At 39.7% G+C, this 27457-nt stretch overlaps 1 protein-coding gene across 1 annotated transcript; it reads right to left on the bottom strand.

Moving 5' to 3' along the window:
• Positions 1 to 1598: 1598 nt before the first annotated feature.
• Positions 1599 to 27457, bottom strand: RAB40B (RAB40B, member RAS oncogene family). Its single transcript, XM_048075992.2, has 6 exons — positions 27161 to 27457; positions 6325 to 6385; positions 4906 to 4966; positions 3932 to 4009; positions 3184 to 3406; positions 1599 to 2746 (listed from the first exon to the last, which is right to left on the bottom strand). The coding sequence occupies exons 1-6, from the start codon at positions 27300 to 27302 to the stop codon at positions 2475 to 2477; spliced, it is 837 nt and encodes a 278-aa protein (XP_047931949.1). The 5' UTR covers positions 27303 to 27457; the 3' UTR covers positions 1599 to 2474.

The following is a 27457-nucleotide window of genomic DNA, read 5'->3' as shown; positions in this document are numbered from 1 at the left end:
CTGTGACTTGGGCCTCCCCCCAAAAAAGGGCAAAAAAATCGAGCATCATGACTATCAAACGGGGGGGGCAAAATTCTTGGAGGTTTCAAGACCCAAAGCCCAAGCAAATTGATCTGAGTTGTACAGCGAATTCAGTTTGAGCAAGACGCTGGGCTGCACTGCCCTCCAACCTGAAACGCTCTGGGTGTGAGAGGAGCCTAAAGCCCCCACTCAGTGGCAGCTACTGTCTGCCCTTCACGCACATTTAATTCCCTTTCTGTACTTGCTCTGTGCCTTTCACATCCATGGCTGGATGACGAATTTCAGATTTGTGACCTACTTTTCTCCAACATTCAGCTGGAAGCTACCACAGCTGTTCAGGTTAGTGGCTCACCAGAGTCCAGGAGCTGTGTCAGGTGCTGGCCTGCAGTGAGCCACTGGTGCCCTCCTCTTCATGCACAAAAAGTCACTTGTACCTCCACAATACTTTGTCTTCTCAGACAGTCACGATATCTGGTACCTCCTACATGAAAAAAACACCCTCCCCCCCTACTTTTTTTAATTAAAAAAAATCTCCACCTAAAGGCTCAGACTTTACTTAGTACATTTGGGAGTTCTGCTCTAGCCTCTCTTTGGCATGTCTTTACACTCACTAGCAGAAGGAATGTAGATTCTGACCTTGAATCACACATTCTGAAGACACACATTCATGTTAATAGTCTCTCCTGTTAGCTCTTCAAACTACACCATACATATGGAAAGGATATAAGCTATTGACCCAGTGATTGAAGGGACCAAGATAATGATTTAAACAAAACTTAATCAAAACAGGATACAAATGTGCACAGCAGAATTCTTCATCCAGCACACAAACATAGCCAGAACAGTCCCAAAGAATGGGTACCTTGGGCTCAGCTCTAGCTTCTTGTAGCCAGAGGCTGCTATGGATGTTTCCTTAAACTGTAGGGATGTAACTTCTACAGCACAACAGCTTTGTCCGACACCTGCAGCACTTCTATGCATGGTCAATGTACGCAGCTTTCCCTGTGAAGCTCACACCAGCAGGTGGAGCCTGCTTGTCACCGAGGGAGTGGGAGCAAAGAAACCAATCCGACAGAAATTCCTTACACTGCACTGTTTTGCCGTTTAGTCTTTAGATATGAGAAGATGTGGTTTTGATTATGCTTTTCTTTTAAAGTAATGTTGCATTTATTGGTCTAGGTGATGACATAACTAAGCCCTTTTATAATGGTTTTAATTTTCTCTACTCACATACAGAGGCTGTGGAGATCCAGTCCGGTTCAGGGGGAATATCTATATTTAACTTGATGGTATCTCACATTTGTGAAGACACCTAGAAGAAACTGGGGTCAAATCACACCATCACCTCAAAGGACTCTTATTGCTCAGGAGAACAAGTCACACTATTCTTCACAAAGAGGGGGAAGACTTGACCTGTGTATTATGCTTCCGTACTTGAGCTCACACTCTTGAAGACAGATGCATCAAAAGCATTACATTATTCTTTCAGGATGGCTTCATGTTCCTGGCATCTAATTCATGTATATTGTTCTTCAAATTCTTCTAAAGGAAAATAAAGACAGCCTTCTGCAATTAAAGAAAACATAAAAGGATTTCTTTTCCAGAAACATTTATTTATTTTTAAATAGTGCTCTTTTCTTATAAAGCAGCAGTTCAAGTCATGTTCCCTTAACTGCAGTGTCTTTGGCATTTTCCTCCTAGAACTTTCTTATACAGTGGTATAAAATGTATTTTATTTTTTCTTTACAGAAAAATAAGTATTTAAAGCACAAATTAATTCTCTGAAGTATTAAATAACATACCAAAAACTTTATCAAATCCATTACATACACTAATGGGACAAAACCTTGTTGTGTATGTGCATAGTAATTATATACACATTTTTAGCTTAGTTAAATTAGTGCTTTGAAGTTATCAAGGAAGCTTTACAAAATATCCAAATGCACAATTGCAGTATTACCAGAATTTGTCACGCTATTTGTAGAATTTACAATGTATATGTTGCTTTTAAAAACCTCTGCCTGAATATGCAAACCAATGACTTTTTTATACAACTATTTTTGAATTGTTTGCAAAATGACAGGATTTTATACAATTACATGGTAAGTCACTTCCCAGATTTCATGGAATTAAGGACTCAATATAATGATAATTACCCCCTATAGGAAAACACATCAAATAGTGAAAACAATGGCATCATGCACAACAGAAACTAAAATACAGTATGCGAGTTCAACAGCAAAATGTCTCATCCTTTCAGTTGCACTGAACACGTCACTCATTCCAAAGCAGCATTACTGTAGTGAGCAAGCTCTAAAAAAGGACTTATTTTTCTTATTTTTGTCAGTGTAGTAGGATACATACATAGAGTATGCTCAACTATTAAACAAGAAGTCCTTGCATTCAACACTTCACATGAAGGGATTCCATCCAGGTTCCTTTTCTCACAGAGTTTAAGAAATTTTACAGCTGTTTCTTGTACAGTTTTTTGGTGGGCTCTGTGGCGGACGGATAATTTTAGCTTTCTTTAAGCTGTTCCTTTTATTGATGTTGCTGGATGTGAGGGAATATGAGCGTCCATGCATCATCCTGGCATTAAGGCCGTTGGCCATGGAGAAGGATTTGAGATGGCTTCTTAAGGCAACAGGGAGAGGGAGCTTGTCAACAAGATGCACAGGGGTACAGGAAACTATGGCACGGCAACAAAGGTCTTGCAGACTCAGTACTTAAAAACAGACATAAAACTTGCATTATAACAACACGCTTTTGTCAGCCACATGGCAGTAGCATACCCAGCACTCTGCATGCATGATTTACTTCTTAGGATGAATTCTTATTTCTCCTCCCACATCCTTTCTCACATCTGTATTATTCAAAAAATCTACTGCTTCAGTTTCTTAGCTATGTCACAATACTTAGATGATTGAGAATGCAAGATCTAGGAAAAATATGTTTGTTATCCCCTACAAAACCAGAGCAGGTTATACCTGCATATATATTTTTTCTGTTTATAAAGCTAGTTGTACAAGATTCCAGGTTCTACTTATTGGTGTTTTTGCAACAGTCAGCCAAGTAATCATACTCTGGAAATTATTTTATATTAAGGGAACCACAAGCCTTTGCTAGGACTAAATTTAAATATTTTCAGTGTATTTTGCTTACCCTTGTTTGGCCTCCACAGTCTGTCCATTCCATGTCTCATCAATACTATTCTTGCTAGCTCAGTAAAGGACTCTGTAATATTGAAATTACAAAGTGGACTGACTTCAAAAAAAGTCATGCCCAGCCTCTCAGCATAGGCTTGTGCTTGTTCAGTAGATACTTGGCGCTTGAAAGCTAAGTGAAGGCGGTTTCCAACCAGGATTTTTGGTACACCAGGAGCATGCTGAGGAAGGAGAAGCAATAAATAAATAAATAAATAAATAAATAAATAAAAAATAAATAAATAAATAAATGAATTTTAGCACATTTCCCCCTTCCATCAATTAAAACAAACAAAAGCTTTTTCAAGATTTAAAGACCAAGTGGCAGGTTGGACAAGATGATCGCTAGAGGTCCCTTTCAGCTTAAATTATTCTATGATTCTCTGATCAAAAAACATCCCTTCCTCAGAGAAAAGAGACTTGCACAGATGATGTGGCAAATCCATAGCAAGAGTGGGACTACAATATGTAATCTTTGCCCTCCATATGCCTACTGTCAACACCTTTAAAGAAATCAGACACTTTAGTCGATATGTTTCCTACGTTCTAGAATTATAAACATAGAAACAAAATGGTAAACTTGGCATCTTGGATAACTCTGTAGTAAGCACTGCCTGCAAATGCCAGTAAAAACAGCAGAAAATATCATAAGCAGTCAGTCTGAGTCATCTGCTACAGACTAGAGACAGTCTGGGACTGTACCTTACCTCATCTATTTCTTTTATCCATCGATCAATTCCATCAAATGACCAACGATTGGTAATGTCATACACTAGTATTACTCCCTGTATAAAATATATATATATATAATTAAAAAAAAAGCAAGCTTAACAGAGTCACAACACAGAAAACACTACCTGCAAATTCTCTGATTCTGAAATTATCTTATAAAATGCTGAGAAAACCCTAAATGGAGCAGAAACTCAACATCCTAAGAAACCATGCCATCTCTCTGTGTAGATTACTGATACGGTAAGGGGCAGAAAACCTGACTTAGTTTTGTGTCGTGTGTGTTGGTAACTGTTTCTTTTTATAGTGGACAACTTTTGTTGATCATACACACGAGTAACAGCAAATAAATATTATTGGTCACAATCTGTAGCTTGAAGATTCAATGCTCTGTACTATTCTGGAACATAACCTATGCAACTCATCAGAACCAATACACATAATGAATAACAGCAATACTTTGAAATCTGAAGCTATTGTGACTTTTAGCGTGTCTGTTTTTCAAACTCATTTCATTACAATTCATTACACTTCATTATATTTTTTGACTCTTCATATTCTCCCATTACTCTTCACAGTTCTGTGTTACCAATTTGTCTTACCTGGCACACAATTAAAAAAAATAGCATTAGCATATTTATTTGCATGATTAAAGTATGGTAACAGGCTTAAGTTGTTAATATAGCCAACAAGAAGACCTGAGAATATATATCAGCACGCTTTTTTTCTGGTTCAACTTCATTCTCAATCTCATTGATTTTTGCCCCTCCCTCTCCTTTCAGAAAAGAGAATCCCGCCCCTTGTTATTTCCCAAGGTTCATGTTATCTTCAGTGTATTAGTGGATCTGCAGACAGTCTACAAGTGAGCTACAGAAGCCGTCACAATGGTTCGCTAACACTGCTTTCATTCATCCAACAACCATAACCCATCACTGAGATGTACTTAGCTTACCTGAGCACCTCTTGAGTATGACCGAAATATGGTGCAGAACCTCCCTTGCCCTGATGTATCCCTAAAGAAAATAAATTTAAAATATATATTTAAAAGAAGTAGGTGACCTCCTACATTAAGAGTTCAGCTAGATTAACTCATTTGTACAGATCAATATCAGCTCTTATTCCATTAGTCATGCAATAGCAATCACTAATGTATAAGAGCTCTTCTTGCTCTCAGCAGTTTCCCCCCACTGGCATTCTGCCCTTTCCTCTACATTTTTCAGATTTCTCAGGATGAGAGGACAAGAACATCAAATTTTATTCTTGTGATTGCCCTTGGAAAACAAAGGCTACTAGTCAAGTGTACAACATATGCCACTAGACACTGCATTTAGCTCAGCTTGAAGAAAGATTCTGTTTTCACAGCAAAAGAAAAGTGGGAGGAAACAATAGCTATCACCAAGGAGACTAATGAAAAACACAAAATTCTTGATTACAGTAGCAATAGTTTATCATGAGCCTAGCATGATGAAGGAATCTTTACAGAGACACAGAGAGCATAGATTTTTGGAAAATCATGCACACACAAAAAATCACTGCATGAAGTGTTCAGAAGCAAAATTTTTAAGAGTGCAGAATCAGGTTGATAGTGAAGGGTGTAGTAAGAAACAAAATTCCATACAGAATTTTTGAGATAGATTACAGATCTTCAAATGCAAGGCACATATACAAAAATATGTTCAACTGTAGAAACACTTCCAATCTGTTATTTTCAGGAGTCCAAAGAACATCCTTTCCCTTCACAGAAAGGATTAAGACATCTCCTTCCTGCCTGCTTCTCAGATGAGCTTTATGTTACATTTTTACTAAGCTATATAAAATGGAAGGCAGAAGAAGAAAAAGAAAATAGGTGAACAAAATATCAAGTAATCAAGACACCATATGGCAGAGTACTATTATCCATCATTACATTTAACATTTGAAATGTTACCTTAAAATTCTTAAGGGCAAAAACAACCAACATGGAATAAATTAAAAATAAATCTGACAGGCATCCAGGTATTTAATTCAAGTATTTTTTTTAAAAAAAATTCAAATAAAAATAAACACCAACATGAATTGGTACAAGATCATCCATTTCTTGGAGGAAAATGATATAATCGTAACAAGTCATTTTGCATTCTTTTGTGCCTTCCTTCTGCATTTATTATGCATCTCTCATAGACAGAAACTGTAGTGTTCCCCATTACACATGGAATAGGTGGAAAAAGGAGGTAAAGACTAAGTAAGTGACTTGCTTAAAGTGCTAGCTATCTGGATCATTCTTCCTCATTTGGCTAAATATTTCTGAAGCATAACGGAGACCTCATGCCCACAAGAGTTATATTCTTTGTTTCTTTGAAGTATAAGTTATGAGGCAATGCAGAACACATACCAGAGTTGTAGCTTGATTCGTCGGCCATCCAGAAGAATTGTTGTAGTCTTATAATCTATACCTGAGGGGAAAACAGTTATGGAAATCTTAGATCAGCTTGCACGTGCACAACATACAGACAGTTACAGACTTTGAAGAAGCTGACCATAAAATAAAACATTTTTCATTAGTACTTTATGAAGTGAATATGGAGAATAACTTGTTCATATAAAGTTCTGAAGACCTTGTATTACTTAAGCAAGGTCCAGAAATCAGAGCAGATTTCTCAGGCTGCCTTCATGTTGATAACCAATCTGTTTTATTCATTATCATGACAATATAACATTCTTAAAGTTTTATTTCTTTTCAACAGAAAAGCGTAGGTGTTAGCCTCTCCTCTCAAACGTATGTTGCAAACTAAATGCCATTCTCTTCCTCTGCTCCTCAGCTTTACTGCCTCTATTATTATTCCTTTCTTATCCCCTCTAACTCACAGACAGCTCTTACAGAGTTGGTGTAGAGGGGGTACACACGTCCCCCTCACATAAAAGCAGTAGATAGTGCAAGAAGTGGATGTATCTATACATGCACGCATTACTTAATCTATTAATGTAATTAATAAACAACACGCTGATGCATTTAGCTTAGCTTACATCTTTATTGTGCACCTTACAACCTTTGCAAACAATCATCAGTGACATATGATATTAGTTTTTTTAATGCTAACCTTGCATACCCCAGGTTTTAAACTAAGTAAAAATAATCTGGAGTCTAGTTTTGCTGTTTTCCTGGTCAAAACAGGCAAACAGGTGTCTCCTGTCCCCCCCATTAGATCAGGTAAAACTAATCAGCAGCAGTTATGTAGCTACAGTTGACCTCTGAAAATATCCACCACCATGCCAATGGTCAATGGCTTTGAACACTGGGCTTCAGTACTGCATCCACAAAGTGCATAATTATAAACATTAAAAGAAAGAGAGGCCTTTATTTTATTAAATGCTATTTGGAAAGCGTGCATTCAGTATTCACATTGTGCAGCCAAGCAACAGTTTCACTGTTAGATATGTTCTCACGTTTCCTTAACTGTGACAAAGCCAAGTAACTTGTTGAATTGAACATTTATTCACAGAGTCCTCCAAAGGAAGTTTAAAAAGCATGAAATCTCTGAAAATGTACTGAAATGTAACGAGACTCATGCTTTGAAAAACAGTTTTATTTTCTGAGCATAAACAAAATGAGGTGAGAAAAACACACTAACAAGGAAAGACAAATGCATGGGGAAGAGTGTCCTAATTACTACTAAAGATTTCAGCAAATCTTCATTAGAGGAAGAGGGATGACAGTGGTGAAGATGATCCTGCTAATTGCCTGTACCCTTGCTGCAGGCAGACAATTACAAAACACTGTGGGGGCGTGGAGAAACTCACTGCATCCCAGGAGAGTACTGGTGGGTAGGAAGAAGGCAACAAACTGATAAAGCAGTGGAAGTACCAGCACTTGAAAAAGAAAGGAACACCTCAAGTGCCTGCTGTGCTGCCAGCCTGCCATCCTGCTCCAGCCTCAGCAGCAGGTGCAGGAGGAAGGGCAGGAGCCTGGAGCTGCCAGGCGAGCAGCGCTCCTGGTGCCCTGCCACTTCCACGTCCAAACAGCGACAGCTCTGGGTGATCTGAAAGCATCCCCATCAGCCAGACAGGAGGGTCTGCTGGGGCACAAATATAGATTGCAGTAGTTGCGCGTAGAGGCTAGAGGGAGTCTCTGCAGCTACTGGATACACTGGGTTGTGGTAAAACAAGCCTAAGGTTCATCACTATGGGTGGCATCTGCATCCAGAATAAAAAAATTAATCTATATATCAAGGTTTGTATTGATGCACATATCAAATGCATACCAACAAGCTTTTTAAATTTTATTTCTTTGCTGTATTTAAGTGGAGAAAAATAAGTTTGAAAGTTCAATAAGAATCATACCAATTATTTATACTGCTCTCCCCAAGAAAGAGTTCAGCACAGCATGGCACATGAACAACAACAGACAACCTGTCCTGGCTTCAAGCACAGCTCTGCAGAGACACCGACCACGCAGGAAGTTTGCTCTCTGCCTGCAAACACCGTGTGGTCACCACGTTCACAAAATGGACTTCCTGCTGCTCCTTCAGGTCGAGTACTGCCAACTCCTGCTACCAGCTGTCATGAAGAGGCCCCAAAAGCAGACACTGTTAGTCAGCTACCTCTAATTCTACCAACAACAAATAATAGGTTTAAAGGGCTCTGACATGATAAGCAGTCACAGAAAAGGAAGCTGTACCTGTCTCCCTTTCCACAAGGACAGGACTTTGTTAAGACTAGGTCCGGAATAAAGAACTGGTGTTAAATTACCAAACAGAAGTTACTGCAAGGTAACAGCTGCCATCCAAGTCAGCTTTCCTGGTAGCAATAGGCAAAGAAAAGAGATGCTGCTTTTGTGCTTCTTCTAAAATTTGCACCACTCTAAGCTGCTCAAATAGCATATTTTTCAATTGCACATGGCAAATGCCATCTGGGGCAAAGGAGATTTGAGCCCATTTTATGAAAGCAATCAGAAACTTGAAATCACTGAGTTAAAAAACACAAGACAGTTACTCTTTGAAATAAAGGAAGGATGCCCTACCTCAGGAGATGTTCTCCTAGTTAAAAATTAGGATAAATTCTTGCCCAGAGATCAGTGCACCATTTCCAAGTTACAGTTTCAAGGCAACTCATTTGTAAACAGCCATCACCAATCTCTCTTCCAGATTAGATTCCAAGGGACTGTGAATGCTTTTATTACATAGCACAATAGCGTCGATTCTTTTTCATAGGATACCTGTTGTAACACAGGTACTAAGGCATCCACTGAACCAGGTTCTTTATCTCCACTACAAATAACTCCACTAATTTTCTGGCTTCCTAAGTGTAGAAGTTTACATTTGTAGAATAAATAGCTAGTAGTCAAAACAATAACAATATTAGCAAAATGCTTTTACTTCTATATTGTATTTGCAGATATTATTAGTAGAGTTAGAGCAACTTTGGACTTCATAAGGTGAAAGATTTTAAAACAACAGATTTCAAAGGACAGTTGCACTGTACTACTATTAAAGTATTTTTAACTATTAATTGACATAACTTGTTGCATAGTTTATGTCATTTCTAGCGGGAGCAGAAACTGTTAAACATCTGCCCAATCTGAAGGTCAAGCACAACAGAGGAGTAAGTCACCTTGCCATAGCCCTAAAGAAACGCGTACTCATAGTCCTGAAAGCAAGGGCATTTGTTAAGAACCGGAAGGCAAGAGGAATTTACTGCTACCAGGGTCCTGGGAAGGAAGAAGCTAGCAATGACCAGAGAGATGACAGAAAGCAAGCTCAAAGAAGCCCTCCTGGTGTGATACGAAGACAAGGTAAGCAAGCAGGAAGACAGAGGCACTGACATCCGTAGTTCAGTCACATGTTATCAGGAACCGTATTTCAACGATGCCACTTCACTGCCTGCAGGATATTTCACTTGACTCACATCTGCCTACAGCTCCACTCCTCCCATTTCTTACAAACTGATGAGGACATGCTGCTGTCAGGTAGGAGTATATTAGAACGAGCTCTCTTGACGCAGCCCTTTCTAGGCTGGCAGCAATGAGTTCTTCTGAGCATGTCCACCCAAATCAGAGACTGGTTTGGTGCCGTACCAACCTGCAGTTCCTGGATACACACCGAGCTGAAAGGCCACCTACAGCAACAGTGGGCATTCCAAGCCTCTGGCTTGCTGCAGGAATGTGAATTGAAATGTCTCCTGCCTCTAGTTTAGGCTCTCATCTGTGCATTTGAGAAGAGAATTTAAAAAAATAAACCAAAACAAACAACAAAAAAAAAACAGCAATTTTCAGAAGACTTATTTTCATTTATTAGTCAAAGCATTCCAGTTCTCCAGCAGGATTAGGAAACAGTCAAATCCACAAACCACAAGCAGAAATAAGTATTTTTAAAAATCAAACCTACAGACAAAGCCTTGGGACACTGAACAGACCAGGACATAAAAATTGTTTGTGCACTGAAAGAACAAGTTTCATCATTTCAGAAATTCTTGAAAACACAAAACATAGAGCATACCCTGCATATCACTATAGCACTTGTTCCAGCACCCTGATATTTCTCAGAGGGTGAAATACCTCCACTAGTTTCTTTAAAGTTAATGAAGAGGCACAGACCATCTTTAGCAAACCGTGACACATCCCACACAGGGACTGGACATCCATCATTCTGTTTAAAGACATACCAAACACAGAAAAATCAGTACTGCATTGCTGGAGGATACACAGCTGAGCGTGCTCGGCACTACGGACCACACACTACTGCAAGTCATTCTTGTTTAGCTGCATATAAAGCAAAATATCACATCTTTTTCCTTAGATGACATGCATAAGACATGCCTGAAAAATACACTACCCATCTTCTATGTATTTCTCTTTGGGGTTTGTGGGTTTCTCAAAAGATTTTTGAAGAGGTAGATTCAGAAACGTGTTCTTCAGCTGTTGTACAGATAGAAGCAGTTGATAACACAACCTGCATATCGCTGCAATTAGCATTTACCACTGATTAAGAATCAAAACAAAAAGTCTTTTCACATGAATCATCAGGAACAGCATGCAGCTATAACAATGAGACCAACAGATGTGGATTGTGCTGTTGTACAAATCAAATGTCCTTCCAGAACATTATTCACTCATTTAGTAAGACAGAATAGCTTTGTTGGGATACACAGATGAAAAGTATCTCCATAGAGGAAAGGGGAGAAAAAGGCAGCTAAATAAATAATTCAACTTTGTGAAGTGAACCAGAAAAACCTCTCAGTGCTTAACACTTCTGTATAATTTTTTAAATCAAAATTATCTACCTGAAGCCACAAGTCGAAATTAAATAACCTCAAACAAGCCGCACCCCTTGCTGGAGGGTTTTTTAAATCAAATTGCTTTTTAATATTTTTTTCCTCTCAAACACAAAATGAGTAGCTAGAGAACTGAAATATTACCAAATCCAGGAATGGAGTAGAATTTACAAAAAAGCATTTGGCTGTTTGGTAACAACTGCATTAAAGAGGAAGCCATCCTCTCTGCGCTGCTGCCTTGTGGCCATTGCCGTGTTATCACTTATGCTTCACTGCCTACACTGCAGTCATGTCAACACCGATTATTTGAAGGTCTCTTGTGAATTCCTGTTTCTCCCGAAGCTTATAGCAGTGTTCCTGAATTTCCCAACGTGTCTCTTTAGGGCAGTATCCTGCAATCATTTACATTGCTCATTTTGCACTATAGCAAAGGCAATGTTAGTTAGCCAAAAGTCTTTTCTGCTCGGTTTAATAACGGAGGTTCGATGATTGACAGTGTGACTACCAGCCAGTCTTAGCTTTGCAGCAGTGAAGAACTGGCTCGACTTGAACAAAGCTTGAACACAACTGACTACAGGCAAACCATGGGTCATATTTGGCTAATAAGACAGGTAGAATAAACCCCAGACTTGTCCCTCCAATTTTTCAAAGGAATTAAATGTTAGCCTAATATTGTAATGTTTTGGAGCTTGTTCTGAGTTTTCTTTGGATCTGTATTTCAATTTAACAAACAAACCTTAACCACTGCTTTGCAGTGAAAGATTTCGTTCAGTGCTACATTTGTCCCTACAAACAACACTTTGCATATCTGAGAAAGTACAGAACACATTACTTTGTCTCTGAACCTGGGGTACCCTTACATTTTACTTCACATATACTACAAGAATTGGTTTTATTGTTTTCCACTTATTCCACCTTTTATTTCCTTTCAATTCATCCTTTCTTTAAAGATTTATCCCTTCTTTAAAGTTTAAAGCATGTTGTTCCCTGGAGATGTTCAATGTAAGATTAGCAAGTTTGGGACTTAATTAAAATGCATTTTCATTACTTCAAAATAACATAAACAACAATACTAAACCAACCAAAAAAAAAAAGAAAAAAAAGAAAAAAAGAAAAAAACACCAAAAAGCCTTCCCTCTCCCTGCCTCCATGGCCTGACAGCCTTCCAGAGATTACAACACGCTAAACCCATCCTCCAGCAATCACTCACTCCATCAGTTTGTCCAAATTATCCATTCAATAATAGTTACCTCGGACACAAATTAACGTCTCCTTCCCACTGTCTGTTTCTGTGTCTAAAATTAAGATTCTACAAAACAGGGGGGGAAAGGGATGGACTCTGGGTCTATGTTTAACATAGTCCACTGAAAACATCCTTCAAAGACTGTTGGCCACACCTTGAAAAATAGTTTTAGGTTTTGGAGAGTGCTTAAAAACATTTTCTCACAGACATGATGAGAATTCAGTGGCCCCATCGCTTCCCGTTATCCCCTTTTTCATATACATTAAAAGTTACAGCCTAATGTTTCTCTTCAGAACACCGCTGTGACTATCTCAAATATATTTGACAAGTAACAAAGTTTCCGACTCCATTCATCATCCCAAGCAAATGGATCCACATCGTGCTTTTGACTCAAAAATCACTGAAGCTTTAAAAACTAAGCCCAATGTTTCAAACCTCCTGCTGCAAAGATAAACTCCTTACAATAAAACTGGTCCGTGTCTTTTGACACGTGAGCACAAAGGTCAGGTTATCTGACAGTCATATTTGCCTTCTGCTTGCCATTTCAGAATAACCATCATTTTCCAAATTCCAGGCTCTTGTATTACACTTAATTACTGCAATAAAAGCCATCTGTTTGAAAAGCACAGATTGCCTATTCACATTGAAATGGGGACACTGAAATTCTGGATACAAACTGTCTTCTTCAACTCAATCAAGTCATAAACCACAATTACACTTAAGTCTTACACATAATTCACTCATTTTAAAGACGTGACAATTTTCCCATCTATTTTCAAAAGTAAGAGATTTTTATCAGACAGCTCCAGCTTTACGTTTAGCTTTGCTTACGGTCAGACATGCCAATAAGAAAGCCATCTTTAAAAATCCAAGTGATCCTTAACGATTACACTGAAGCTTTCTATGGTTGCACGTTTTTAGGGCATCAGGTCAGAATCGGAAGGTCTCTTGAGCACTTCTAGCTGGCTCTAGTCCAGATGGTTGTCCTCAGAATCAAAGCAAGTGGCACGGCAGTAAGAAGTTCGCCGCAACTTTATGGCCTACCTCCAGTACTAATTTGGAAACCAAATTAACAACTGAACCACTCCAAAACCTGTACAAGCCACAGAATTTAATTAGTCAGAAGCAGTACCTGAATAAGTGTCTGCTCACTCTCTTATTATCAGCATTAGCAAGTAAACTAAAGACCACACTTTGCACGTTTAAATCATGCTCTCCCCCAAAAAGGATATGCAAACAACTTTTTCAATACATTATTTCCTTTTTTAAGATCATACCTTAGTTTGCAGTATTTCTGCTAAGATAGCTAAATGAAAAACTACACATTCAAAGCAGACAGTTGCTCGGAAAGAAGAAAACACTATTTGACATCAGCTAACAATCAACTTTTAAGCAGAACTTGTGAACAATTAGTTTCTATTCATGTTAAGAGGAAAGGAAAATAAAGATTCTGAGATCATACTCCATTTTTGTCTGTCTTAAAATGCATTTGTCAACAAATAAATAGCCTCTTTTATTGTCTAAATTTATTTTACATGAAGAAAGAGAAGTGTCCCCATCCTCCAGGTCAGGAAGAAGCAGCAACTACAAGCTTCAGTTCATCATTTCCTTTCTCCCACTCCTCCAAAAGAAAAGGATATCAGAGGCATATGGTAAGCTTGTTAACTCAACTGTTTGCTACAAGTTGCAGTTTACATCCTCAGATGAAAGCTACGATATATAAACATGTTATTGTTTATAAACAAGAGCACTGCAGGAAAAGGGAATGCTATTATTAGCATTATGGGGAAGGGTGTCATCCTTTACTTCAGCGTATTTTATTAATAAGTTTGAAAGAAGTTGGGAAGAGATTCATCTATCAGTCCCAGGAATCTCTTAAGTGAGATGTTTATTCCTCATCCCCTTATTTCCTCCACGGATGTGAAAAATTAAATTGAAACAAGGAGCCCATGGTGCTCAGTGATCCCAGAACACCTCCGGTGCCTTACAGATCAATCTTCTCCTGCATCTCGATCCAGCTGCTACTGCACAGCCCCACATGTCAAACTACTGACTAGCAAATCTGTGTGAAAAGGCAGGGTCTCCAGAGCTACAGACCAGACTGGAATGGCTGTCACTAGTTCGACACAGAAACGAGGACCTGACAGAACACTACATTACGTGCTAAGAGCGGTCTGACAAAGACGCAGGGATGAAGACGGAGCTAAAGCAGGGACAAGACACTGAGGAGGAGAGGCTGAGCAGGGGAGCTGACCAGAAACACAGAGCAAGGAACCTGGGGGAACAGCCAAGAGGCAAAGGGCAAAGGACAGGTAGCGACCAAACTGTAACTGACCAAGGAAAGGAGCAGAGGCTTTCAAAAGGATACAGCTTGAGTGAGGTGAAGAGAGAAGGAAAACAGGTTAACAGTCAAATTCTAGAAAAGGGAGCATGCCTTCCTTCGACATCAAAGGTGTAGGACTTCTTGTCCATTTGATGGTCATCTTTCCTGTGATATGACGCAGCACCAGTGAATTTGCATTAGAAATTAAATTCTCTATTATCAAGCACAGTTAAAAAATAATAATAATCCTCCCCATGCGATCTTCTCACTGCTGCTGCTGTTCACCAGTTCCTACAAGAGTTGGACTGTATCATGAAGGAGGAGCTCCTTTGCATATATTGGGCATGTTGTTAGCAAGCACCCTAAAAACCTGTTCCATTACTTTCAGAGAGCATCAGCTCTCAAGGGCAGTCTATCATTCACAGTCTCACAATTCAACAAAGTTTCAAACATGATTGTTTCACATCTCTGAAACGTGCTCATAGCTCAAGCAATGGCTATGACATGGAGCTCTGCACACCCATGGAAAGTTTCATGAAGAGAAGCTTGGGAAGGCTATGATAACTGACCAGAAAAAAAGTGGAATAGGTTTTAGGTAAGAATTGATCGTCCAATGCTCCTAGTGCTTGTGGATATCTTCCTGGTGCAGTAATTCTTTATCCAACAGCTTAGCGGGTAGGGACAAATCATCCTGGTGCATGAGGAAAAGAGCAGAAGGCAGGGTACATATCTTTTACAAAATCTACAAATCAAGAAAGAAATGAGAAACGGCCATGCAGAACTTGCTCTCACTTATATGTTGAATGCTAGGTTGAATTATGGCCAGAATCAGGAAGGAAGAATAGCTTCAAAACTACTATAAAATATTAAAACCAGATGCAGTATTTCACATTTTACAACGTTTTCCAAAAGAGAACAATGACCTTTTCTGTCTTGACACTTCATTAGCAATAAACCAGTTCAAAAATACTTGGCATGAGAAGAATCCCAAGACCATCCAGTAGCCGTTATTATGAGTGATGCGCCTAGGAGCTCACTGAGAACAGTTGGAAACTTCTCCAGAATTTCCCTAGGCTTTAAATCAAGTCTCAAATAAATGCTTCTGAAAAGTTAAGCCACCACTAGCAGTTAAGCATATCAATATATCATACCAATTATAAAATCAGAATTCTGTTTCAGAAGCATATTGCTGTATATTATGAAATATATGTGACATAACCAAGATTTGCAAAAAGAACTCCCAAAAAACAGGATGCCATCAGTCCTCCCAGAATTCGCAGCAGTATTTGTCACCAAGTAGTAAACTTTAACAGAACAAGAGATCCAAAGTACCACTGTAGGCAGAAAGTGGGGAAAAAAAAAGATAATTTCTTTCCCCACCCCATGAAGCACTGCATGTTCAAAGAGGGAAAAAGTTTACTTGAAAAATAATTCTTTGTGCTGAACAAGTAATGAATTCTGTTATTATGAATAACTAGAGATCAAAGCTGGAATTCACAGCAAGTAGGTGTAAGTGCAATAATTTTGCTTTAAAGATACCAAAGACTAAAATTAATAGCATTATTTAAAAATTACTGCGGCTTAAAAACTATATTCCAGAAAGCATACAGCCACCATTTCCAAAGCTCTGATATTTGAAGAGCTTTCAAACTATGCCTCCAAACAGAAAACCAATTGCACTTCTTCAATTTGAAATTCCACACAAAACACATGCTGCGGTAAAGTGGGCTTTACAGGTAATGTTAACAAGAACTCGGGGAATTACCAAGTCACAATGAATCTCCCATTATGAAAATGAAGGAAATTAAGTCTGACTTGGATTGTGTTTCCAGTTCTCTCCTCTTCTCCTCCCCAGATATTCCAGCAGAAGAGCTGCCAAAATTATAACTGTACTCCTTTTCCAGGAGAAAAACACAAAATGCTAGCAAGCAATCTTTCTTTGGATTTAAAGGAGAAAGACAGGCTATACATTACTGATACAAAGTTCTTGTTCCACCCATCATTTAGTTGGTTTCAATTTTCCATGACGTTAAAATAAACTGATTTCATTGGAATAGAACAAAGGAAATTTCAGGTGGGAGCAATTTCAGGATGTCATCTAGCTCAACCTCCTACTCAAACCAGGATCAGCTAAGAGAACTGGAGACCCCTCTGCACAACCTGTTTCACAGATTGACCATCCTCGTGGTTAAAAAAAAGTTTCTTCCTCTTACCCATTCTGAACTTCTCGTTTCAACTTAGATCTGTTGTCTCCTAAGCTCCCACCACCTACAGAGCCCATCTCTGTCCTCTCAATGGCCTCCTTGTGGGTACCAGAAGGCTGCTCTTTGGTCCCTTGCAAAGCCTTCTTTTCTCCAGAGAGGTGACTCATTAGTCTGCGGCCAAACTTCATTTAAGTTATTAGAACTGCAGACTTTTCTTCACTCAAAAGCTATGTAATTACTTTTCTCGTAGTCCTCTGCATAAAACTACCCTATCTTGCAGATGTTGAAGTCAAAGTGAAAAGACTGCCTATAAAATTCCAGTTCTCAAACACCATTGGATTAAACTCCTGTTTGGAGACAAAAACTAGTATTTACATGGAAAAATTATTATGCTACGATTATTCTTGGACTCTAGAATCTTCTTGCTTCAAGACTAACATCTTTCTATATAATGGCTGTTTCTTATCTGAACTGAAAAGGAGAATAAAATTAAAAGTTTAGAGTTTATGAACTTGATTAAAATTCCATTTATCACACTTCTATTTTACCAGGTGTGTGTTCAAGTTGAACCATGATTTTCTAATTCTGAAGTGGTTTGAAAAGTCAAGGTTGTGCTTTATGCAAACATCACTTGGTGTATTTACAAAAGCAAACACAGAAAAATGAGAACAGAGCCCTGACTGATGAGGTGATGCAGAGTGAATAGGGATAGCATTTCCTTGCTAAAAACAACTAGAATGGAAATATACATTTCCAGCTATCCATGTAAAGATTTTGCACCACAACTCTCCTTATATTGACTCAATTACTCCACTGAATGCATCAGCTACATGAGCCTCTTTTCCTCAGTCTGGACTTGAGTGAGCATTAAAAAGGCTGCCAGACCTGCTGGGTCTCTTCTGGGTTTTCCAGCTGGCAGCTTCATATTTCACACACTTAAATATCCCATTTTAAGGCACCACATAAAGTCAGCTTACAAATAAAGTATAAGGGCACAGGAGTTACATTAACACATCACTGTCTCTAAAAATTTTGAAGGGATAAGTTATTTTGTTTTAAAGTCTATGGACTAAAATACCCTCCCCCCCCTTTTTTAAATTACACTGTTGCTTTTTTATTAATACAAATATATTTTCTGTTTCATACAAACATCTATAATGGTTCATTTTCTATAATAACAGGCAAATTAAACCTACAATCCTCAAATAGACTTATGACCATTCCTTCAGTATATTCTTTCAGAGCACAGAAGCATTCTTTGCTGTTTCAGCTTTGCTGATGCAAGATCACAACAAAACCTATCGGTGAGGTCGGGGCAGGGCTCACTGCATGAAGGCTTAGGCCAGAGGAAAAATGAGAGCAATGGCAGGAGCGTAACAGTGAGATGCGAGCTGCCAAGTTGTGCCGAACACGCATGGGATGAAACTGCAGTGAGGGCTGGGAAGAGGTAAAGTCTGAACCACAAACCTGGAAAAAACACCCAGTAAATAAATTATGGTCACTAAACGCAAGTGGTCAGGCTGCTTCTGAACGTGTCAGAGATCAGCTGCAATTCATCTGGGGCAAATGTGTCACTCCTGGACTGCAACTCGCTTTTAAATGTTGTCGCATGTTCAGTCTTCTCTAGCTTTACATAATCACACGTGCGGGACTTGAACTAGCCATATATTAATAACTGGGGCTTTTTATTAAATAGGTTATCCTCTCCTGACCCAAGAACGAAAATAGCTTTTTATAAAAGCTATTTCTCCATGTGTATAAAAACACATTTCTCCGCACAGTTTTGTGTGCTGAAGCACACTTAAAGAACCTGTACTATTTTAACCAACACAATTAAAACAGATATGGATGGCATTGGGAGTTTATGTTATATGAATATGAAACTGAGATCCAAAAATAACTTACTGGGAGATACTCCGGATAGTTTGATTTTTCATGAACTCAAGCCATCACTTAAGCTATTTTAAAAACAGCTTCAGGCACTTTGTTTTGTGCCTGATAAGACATGTGCAAATCTCCATTCTAGAAATTCTCAGCACAGTTACTCCACCTCTGTATGTTAAACTAGCAGTTCCTACTTCCAAATCCAATGTTCCAAAAACATTTTAATGTCCAAGGTAACTCTGGAGTAACAGCCTTGGCTCTCCTAGCTACGTCATGCTCACCACCTATCGCTTAGCCACCTCCATCTCCAGACAACACTTGTTGGTTCTGCACAGTGCCTTCCCTTCGATGGCAAATCCCATGCAACAAATAAAAACTGTAAAGCTGTTATATCGGCTTTCAGCTTAGCACAAAACTGTATTTCACAAGGAATAAACAGCTTTCCCATTTCCATGCTTCCGATAATAAACATGATTCCCAAATCCTTAATCTTCCCTGTTTACGTGCCTACAGAGCAGCCACAAATTACTGACCTGACAAATGTTTCTGTCTGTGTGTAAGGGTGTTTTCACTGCTAGATCCTTCTACTTCCCCAGATGACAAACAGTTACCTTTCTGTACTATAGGATTCTCACCTTGCCTTGAGCACGCTTAGGAGATTTGGTCCAGCCAATCTGAACACTGTAAGAACCAATTCCTTAGAGTTTTACAGCCCTCAGGGCTCAAAAAAAAACACACCTCCTGCAAAGAACTACCAACAAGATCCAGAGAAAGTCTCTGCTGAACACTGTACACGTATTCCTTTTACCAATATGCAGACAGATTTATGGTCTCATCAACATCAAACAAGAAGTCAATTACACCAAGAGCAGGATGCATCATATTAAAGCCTTAAGGCACCTGTTGTTCAGCATGCTTTGTCACTTGGCACGACCTGTTATCGATGGCACTCTCCTCCTCCTACCCCACCCAGCTCAAAGAGGATGCTTTCCTGCTTGCTGCAAGCTCCTGTAAGGTTGGGAGTGATGCTGGTTTCTGGACCTTTAAACCCTCTCCATTCCTGGGCAACATGAGAGTGTAACTTCCTAATAATTAGCCTGTAACTTTCCACAGATTTGAGCGGCAGTGTAGAGACATAACCAATTGTGAAAAACAATATATTTTGGGGACTTTGCTCCAAGTAAATACTAGATTATAGTCAGTACTGAGTTTATTTTACCTTTCTCAATAATGGACATTTAACATATGTCAGTAAATCAGTGTTTTATCTGTAACAGCTTCATTTAGCCAATGAACTTGCAGTTTGGAGCATCTGCCTACTTAACCAGTTCATAGTTTCATGTTGCAACATATGAAAACATAAAAAATGGAACAATTATTTGTCCAGATGTGTTCCACTGTATCAACAGATTTAGATATGGATGAAAACAAACACTAGCTCATGTCAAGTATTTTGTGTAAATACTGCACCAGTTTTCCATATTTTCAGTCTCACGTTAAACAAAATCCAGAAGAGCTGAATAAAATGGCATGCAAATATAACTTTTAACACTAGCCAATTTCTACTCTTAATCCCATTTTCCATTCTCGTTACGTTCCCAGAACAAAAACAAATTTAAAGAAATATGTAAATGTAATTTAACCAACATATTGGTTATAAAACTTCACCCTGGCACAGGCAAACACGATTTTGGTTAGGCCAAAGCAGCTTTAAAGGACTCAATTACTTTGAAGTCTGACCACTTTTCAAAATAACCTGGACTTTTTGTTTCATGCTGCACACCTGTCTGGGAGCCTCAGGGTATTATTGTTATTTTTTTAAGTCACTTTCCCACTCTTGCATATCTGTGAAAAATTAGGGGGAAAAAAAAGGACACCAGTAGCCCAAGGGAACTGGAGACAGGCAGTACACAGAGCTATTGAACAGGCATGAGAAAGACAAAGAATAAAGTAAGCTGTAGTCTCTTTTGCCACAACAATCTGAAGTATTACTTATAGCAACAGCAGATATCAAACTCAGACACGTGAGTACACGTTGCTCTTAGGCAGGAATCTGAGAAACATTTGCATGGTTTGCAAGATTTCAAGGCTCCTTCCTTCTGAAACCATACAACACAATAATAAATAATATGCTTGACCAAAAATTATGTTTTCTTTGGTCTTTTTTTGCTGTTGCTGTTGAATAGGCTTTGTTAAGAGACATAAAGGACACCTATTGAAAAAGAACAAGTTAGACAAATATCTGATTTGAACATATGCACACAGCGTCAATTTCTCCCCACCCCTTGCAAAAATCCACCAGCATTGGTACGGTGAAGAGAGAGCTAGGGAGAAAAGTACTTCAAACCTACTGAGTTCAAAACTTCCCCGTAAAATGACCTAGCTCCTGACCTTCATGAAATCATAAGGCAGTAACTCTTGCTGACCATGAGATGGATGTAAGCAGGACACCTGAGTTGCTGAGTAACATTAAGTCAAAGAAATATTAATAGCATATTAAGTCAAAGAAAGCTGGTTGAGTAGAAGAAAGTGTGTAATAAAGCAAAACTAATTTTTGAAAGGTTCAAAGAAACATATGAAAACCCATAAACTGCTACGCAAGCCTAGGATCAAGCCAGGTGAACATTCATTGTTTCAACAGATGCGCAAGACCAGCTAACACTACAAACAAACCAAGAAAACCAACTACATTGGACCTGACAATCACAGAAAACGCTAAAGGAGCCTTTACCACACTTTAGACAAAGAGTTAAAGAAAAAAAGTGGTGCTCAAGTCTGCTGCCACATATCAGGGAAAACATTATGCACTGGCCTCACGAGACGGGCAATTCTTAGCATGATAAAGTAACGCAGGAGTTAGCATAAGGCTCCAAACTTGAGATTTGAGGAGGGAGAAAGGTACATGAAAAGTACCAAAGAAGAAAACCAATCTCAATTAGATTATAAGCTTTCTTCTCTTACAGAGGGCAAATTTTCTGTCCAAGTAAGAACAAAGGCAACAGAGACAAGCTGGGATCCACATTCTCAGCTACCACACACCTCTCCTAAGTGACTGCAGTGTTGCTATTCTGCAGTGTTGTCCCCTGGAAGAGACAAAATACAACTAATGATGGTGATAAAGGGGGAGTTATTTCTATTTTTCTGTTTCAAACACAGTGAAAGGAAAAGAGCAAGTACAGAGCGGGTAGCTCTTTCTGTTTACTGAACTTTCTTGGCATTCAGAACCAGCTTCAACCTAGCATTACCATCCTCTTCCAGCAGTCAGCACAGCTCCTGTAAGGTTACACACTGAAGGGGTAGTTGTAACCAACAGACTTGGAGCCAGCTCCATTAGTGCTGTACAGGCTCATCCCAAAATAAGTTGGATGCCTTATTTGAAACAGGTATTTCTTTCCAGCAATGCCACGGAAGCCTATAGTAATGAGATAAGAAACCAGATGTCTTTTAGGCACTTAAACTTGGCATATGAAAGCAAACCTCACCTGCTTTTCCTTGCACAAGAATGCAGGTTACACCCTTTTTTACAGAGATAGTTGGGCATACAACAGGATTTTAACAAAATTTGAGGGAGGAAACATTCATGCATATTCAACCTTTTAGAAAAAGTTACTTCTTAAGAGCTAGGTGATCATTTTTTGATCTCCTTGCACATTGAGATAAAGCCTAGTCTGTTTGATAGGCAACCATAATTAGCTTGGAAGTATGTTTATTTACCCATAGAATGATTCTCAGCAAATTCAAATAACTCTTCTGCTTGAGAAATCCTACAGAACTTCCTCAAGCTTGTCCCCAAAAGTTGGTGCGATGTGCAAAGAAATACTGAAACCTAATGATGCTGTCATCAGTTTCTATTGCAATCTTTAGATCACGTTGTATTTAGGAAAATGTAATGGCTTTGAAGTAAGTCAGTGATAAACAAGGCATATTATTCATCATTACACTGGTAAGAAAACAATTTTATTTCCCCTTCCTTTCAGTCAAGTTACATGTTCAAAACCACAGTTTTATGAAGACAGAACAGATAAACTTAAAAGCAAACCTGCGTGGGAAGCATTTTACCTCCATTAGTGCTGTCTTGTTGGGGGTGAGCTCACAAATCGAAGCCTTTTAACTTCTCATGTTAATAGTATGGCCATTTCCTAATTTTAGTTAGAGTGAATTCCTTCCTTTACCCTGAAGAACGGTTTTCACCTCTGCATTAGGCTTGCAAGATACCAGGAAGGGCCAACATGACCTAAAAATTTGTCTGTGCGGAGGTAAGCAGCAGACAAGCATCCCAGCCAACGATTAAAGCCAACAACTATTAAACACCAGCATCTTTTTAAGCATTCAAATAAGACAACCCTTACCCGGGAAGTTCTCAACCTAAGGACAGGGGAAGACAAACAACTGTGACAGGAACTTAAGAGGACATAAAATGGTCACTAAGTGAGAGAGGATGAAAGAATTTGTCAGTTTTAACCTGATGTTCCTGCAAGAAAAGGAGTAGGAGGACATAGGTTTGAGCAATCGTTCCTTTCAGTCCCTGCACTGAACAGTCTCACTGCAAGCACAATTTTCTCTATTTCAATATGAAAGCAAAAACAGAATCGAGCTGAATAAAAATCTGTTAGCCTAAGACATCAAAATATTGTTCTACCTAGTGACAGCACATCTCAGGTATTATGTTCTAGTCTAGAAGCAATTATTTCCTCTGAATATATTCTGCTGATAGATTAATGATACCTAGAAGCAAAATTTCTGAGCTCTCTAAAATCATTTTTGGGCAGTTAGGTGAGAGACCAAGTGCGTCCAAGCTATTGTAATTTCAGTTTTGAGCAAAATGTGGGAAACCCATGAAGGCAGGTTATCCAGATCACTAACCTTACTGCTACCCGCCTGTCTCCAGGATAACTGCTTCCTAAATCATCTCTGCCAATCACACTCACCAACACATCTTCCATGGCAGTCCGTATGTACTTTGCTACGTTAACAAAGCTTATTCCCTTCTTTCCAACCCAGAGCCCTTTGGTCATTAAGAAGAATTTAGAGACCAAGAGACTGTATTCCTTCTTAATAGCTGTACCGTGCCAAATGCTTTCATGCCATGGGTCGTGGACCAGCAGCAGCTTGCAGGGACTTGACTGATCACACGATGCTGGCTTGCCTCCCAGCCTCCAGATTTTATATCACTTTTGTGTACTGACAAAAAAGGAGTAAGACATATGATGCTGTATTTTCCCAGGAATGAGAAAGATGGCAGGTTTATTTTTGACAAGTTAAGAAAGTGTCTGCGAAAGATTAATTTGTTATTTATATGATTAAAGTTTGAGCCCATACACACAAGAAGAGACAGTTACATAGCTCATAGCCAAAGAAAAAGCCTTCAGGCATCTGATGGCTAAACAGAAAAAAAGCAAACCACCACATCAAAACCAAAACAAACACAACACACTGTTCTAGTCAGCTCTGGGTTTTACTTTATCTTCATTCTCCTTGTCTGCTTAACTGTCTTTGATGCTGCTGAAGACAACCAGCAGCCCTCTTCGCTGAAGTGTCCACCCTCACTTAGTCTTTCTTCAACCTCTCTTAAAGTCTTGGGGGGCTCACTTGGATTCTCCTCCTTCCCCAAGGAGCAGTCACACACTGTTCAACACCTTGTCCTTTCCTATAATTCCTTTAAAAATAGTCTGTGTCTACTTCTGAGAGCGCTGCAGTGCATCTTGCTAGTACCTTCCATCGCTTTGCACAGAAAAGGACCCTAACACTACACCAAAGCTAAATTCTAATGTTTCTTCCTCAGCTCTAAGGCACTGCTGTCCTTCCTGAAACCCAGCACTGTAACCCCGTGTCTGCATCCCAACCACCCTTCCCAAACTTCTCAACATTCATATTCTCACCTTCAATTTTAGGAAGCTACTGCAGCAGGAAGAGCCTCTTTCATGTTGCTGTAAACAACAAATTCTGTCTTGAATGTTCAAATTCAAACAAATGCCCAAATGCCCTTCCTTCATCGCGTTGTTCCTTCTCATTTTCAAAGTTCTTCAGAACTCTTCTCTCACCTCTTACTGCATCGTTTGTCCCCTCCAGAGCCTATCAAAGCTACTCCCTCTCATCAAGCTCTGCAACAAAGTTTTGTCATTTCAAAGCTTATACAGGTGGCACATTTTGACTGGATCCATCATATTCCTAGACTTTCCAATTCAGAGACCTAGTTCAATTATGAAATTGGAAGCTCCTAGCCAGTGAACTAAGGACTTGAAAGTAGTCAAAAAAAAAGTCTGTTTATCAAGCTTTTAACTGAAATTAAATAAATAAAAGAGTCATAACACCAACAGGATGTTTAGTTCTCTCCCTTTCCCTGCATCTCTATTTTCATAGCCTGCACAGATTCCCTGCAGCTGCATCCTATGTTGTCACGCTCAGGTGATGGAGGAAAGGCTGAGGGGATCCAGGCAGACAAGGGCTATCAGGTACAGAGCCCCAAATAAACTGGGCGGTGTTGGGCAAGTTCGGAAGCGTTCCAAGTTTGGTGCATTTGAGAACATCATACATTAAAGAATAAAGAAATGGATTAAGAGGGAGACAATAATTTTCTACAAACTTTCACTGTTTAAGTCAACATCCTTCCTTAAGTGAGATGCGGTGGTATGCTACGATCGTGCAAACACTGGAGCTCAGTATGCTAAGAAAATTCTTAATTATGACACTAGTTGCACAAAATGTAAAATCAGATTATATTCCATTACAGTCTCCTTTTACATCCTCTGCTTTATCTGCCCTGCTCTTTTAACGCCCACCCCTCTTTTCAGACATGCTCATCTTCTCCTGGCTAAAAGCTCCTTTCACTCTCTGTGAAACATAGACCTTTGCATAGCACAGCTCGTGAGGACCTGAATTACCGTATTTCTCTAACCTTGTATAGTTAAGATTGATAAATAAGCTGATGAAAAGACTACAGTCCATGAAGCTCTGCATAGCACTTACAACCCTGTATGCACATATTTTAAAGTTATTAATAACAATGAAGAATTTCCAAGCTGCACGTTAAATACTTACTAAATAATTCTAAGAGAACATTTGTATTTCTTGGCTGTCAAGAAATACATTCACATAGATAGCATTAGCCACGCAATTTAAACATTGTTTAAGAGCAAAGCACAAGTATCACAAGGTTTACACGCTGAAGACCAAAGACCTATGAGCTTGGGAGCAGGTCAAACATTCTCTCTCTGTTACGTCAAGATATATTGGAGACTAAAGTGCTTCTTCAGCAGAAGAATTTATAAACTTAGACTGCGTGTACAGAAGGAGCCAGACTCAGCACGCTCTCCCCAAGCTTCTAACCCTTTTCTCCAACCACTTGCAGAGCACAACAGACTTAACCATCCCAAGAAGTAATTTAGCAAAACTACTAGGCAAACAGCTTTAAATGCATGCTGATGCCTTCAAGGTGCAATGTGACTCATAAGCAATCATCCAAAGAACTTTCCTCCCCCACCCACTCCTTTGCCTTGAATCAGTACTATGAACCCACCATAATAACAAATCCTGAGTCAATGCAAAGCCTTCCAAATGAATTAACCAGTCACAGACTCATGCTAGCAGTAATTTAAAGCAATGGGTAATTTTACAACATAACTTGCTTTTTAATATCCCACGCAATATTTTTGCATGAGGAAGAAAATTGTGATTAGAGAGTTGTGCTCTAGGAAAACAGACTGGGGAAGTGAAAAGACTAGGAAGAGATAGAAAGTAAAAATCCCTTTTACCAAAGCCATTATAATCTAGTTTTACATCAGTTTGCAATGAGCACAACTCTTTATTTTGCAGAGAGAACACATCTGGCATGGAGGAGGCTCTTCAGTGTCGCCCTTTAAAAAGCTGAAGCAAAAGGACACGCTGCAAACGTGAACCTTGGTCTTAAAGGGCTGCTCTTCTGGAACGAAAAACATGACGGGGAGAAAAGGGAGAGAAAAACCTCCTTTTCTGCTCTTTCAGTGAAAGCAATCTCACAGCATATACGGTTGCTGATTAATAGAGCTCCTTTACTAGAAGATTTTTGTCAGGATTTCCATTTTGGGGGCTGGAGCTGGCTGACCTTTGGGGTCCCTTCCAACCCGAGCCGTTCAGCGACCCTCTTCCCCCAAGGTGCACCTCAGCGATCCTCTTCCCCATCTCTCCCCCGAGGTGCACCTCAGCGCCTGGCCCCGGGCGCTCCGCACCCAAAGCCGCCTCCCTCAGCCCGAGCCGCCCCTTCCCCGTTAGGGGGAAGCCCCTAACCCCAACCCCAACCCTAAATCCTAACCCCAACCCTGACGGCGCTCACCGGCGGGGTGCCCGTAGGGGGACTCAGCGGCGCCGCCCTGCAGGCTGCCCAGGATCTCGCCCTTGCCCACGTCGCTGTCGCCCACCAGCAGGAATTTCAGCAGGAAATCGTAGGCTCTCGCCGGGCTGCCCGCCTGGCTCATCCTCCGCCGCGGCTCAGCTCCCGCGGCCCATGCCCTCGGGGACCGGGGCTGCCGAGCTGCCGCATGCCCGGGGCTCGCTGACGGGAGGCGTCGGCGGCGACGGCCCCGTCCCCCTCCACCGGCGGCCTCCCGCCGGCCGCTCTCTGACAGAAACC

The sequence above is a fragment of the Anser cygnoides genome, chromosome 19 (assembly GCF_040182565.1).
Source record: "Anser cygnoides isolate HZ-2024a breed goose chromosome 19, Taihu_goose_T2T_genome, whole genome shotgun sequence".
NCBI classification, from domain to species: Eukaryota; Metazoa; Chordata; class Aves; order Anseriformes; family Anatidae; genus Anser; species Anser cygnoides.
The sequence above is the reverse complement of the archived record's forward strand: the minus strand, read 5'-3'. Positions and strand labels throughout refer to the sequence as shown.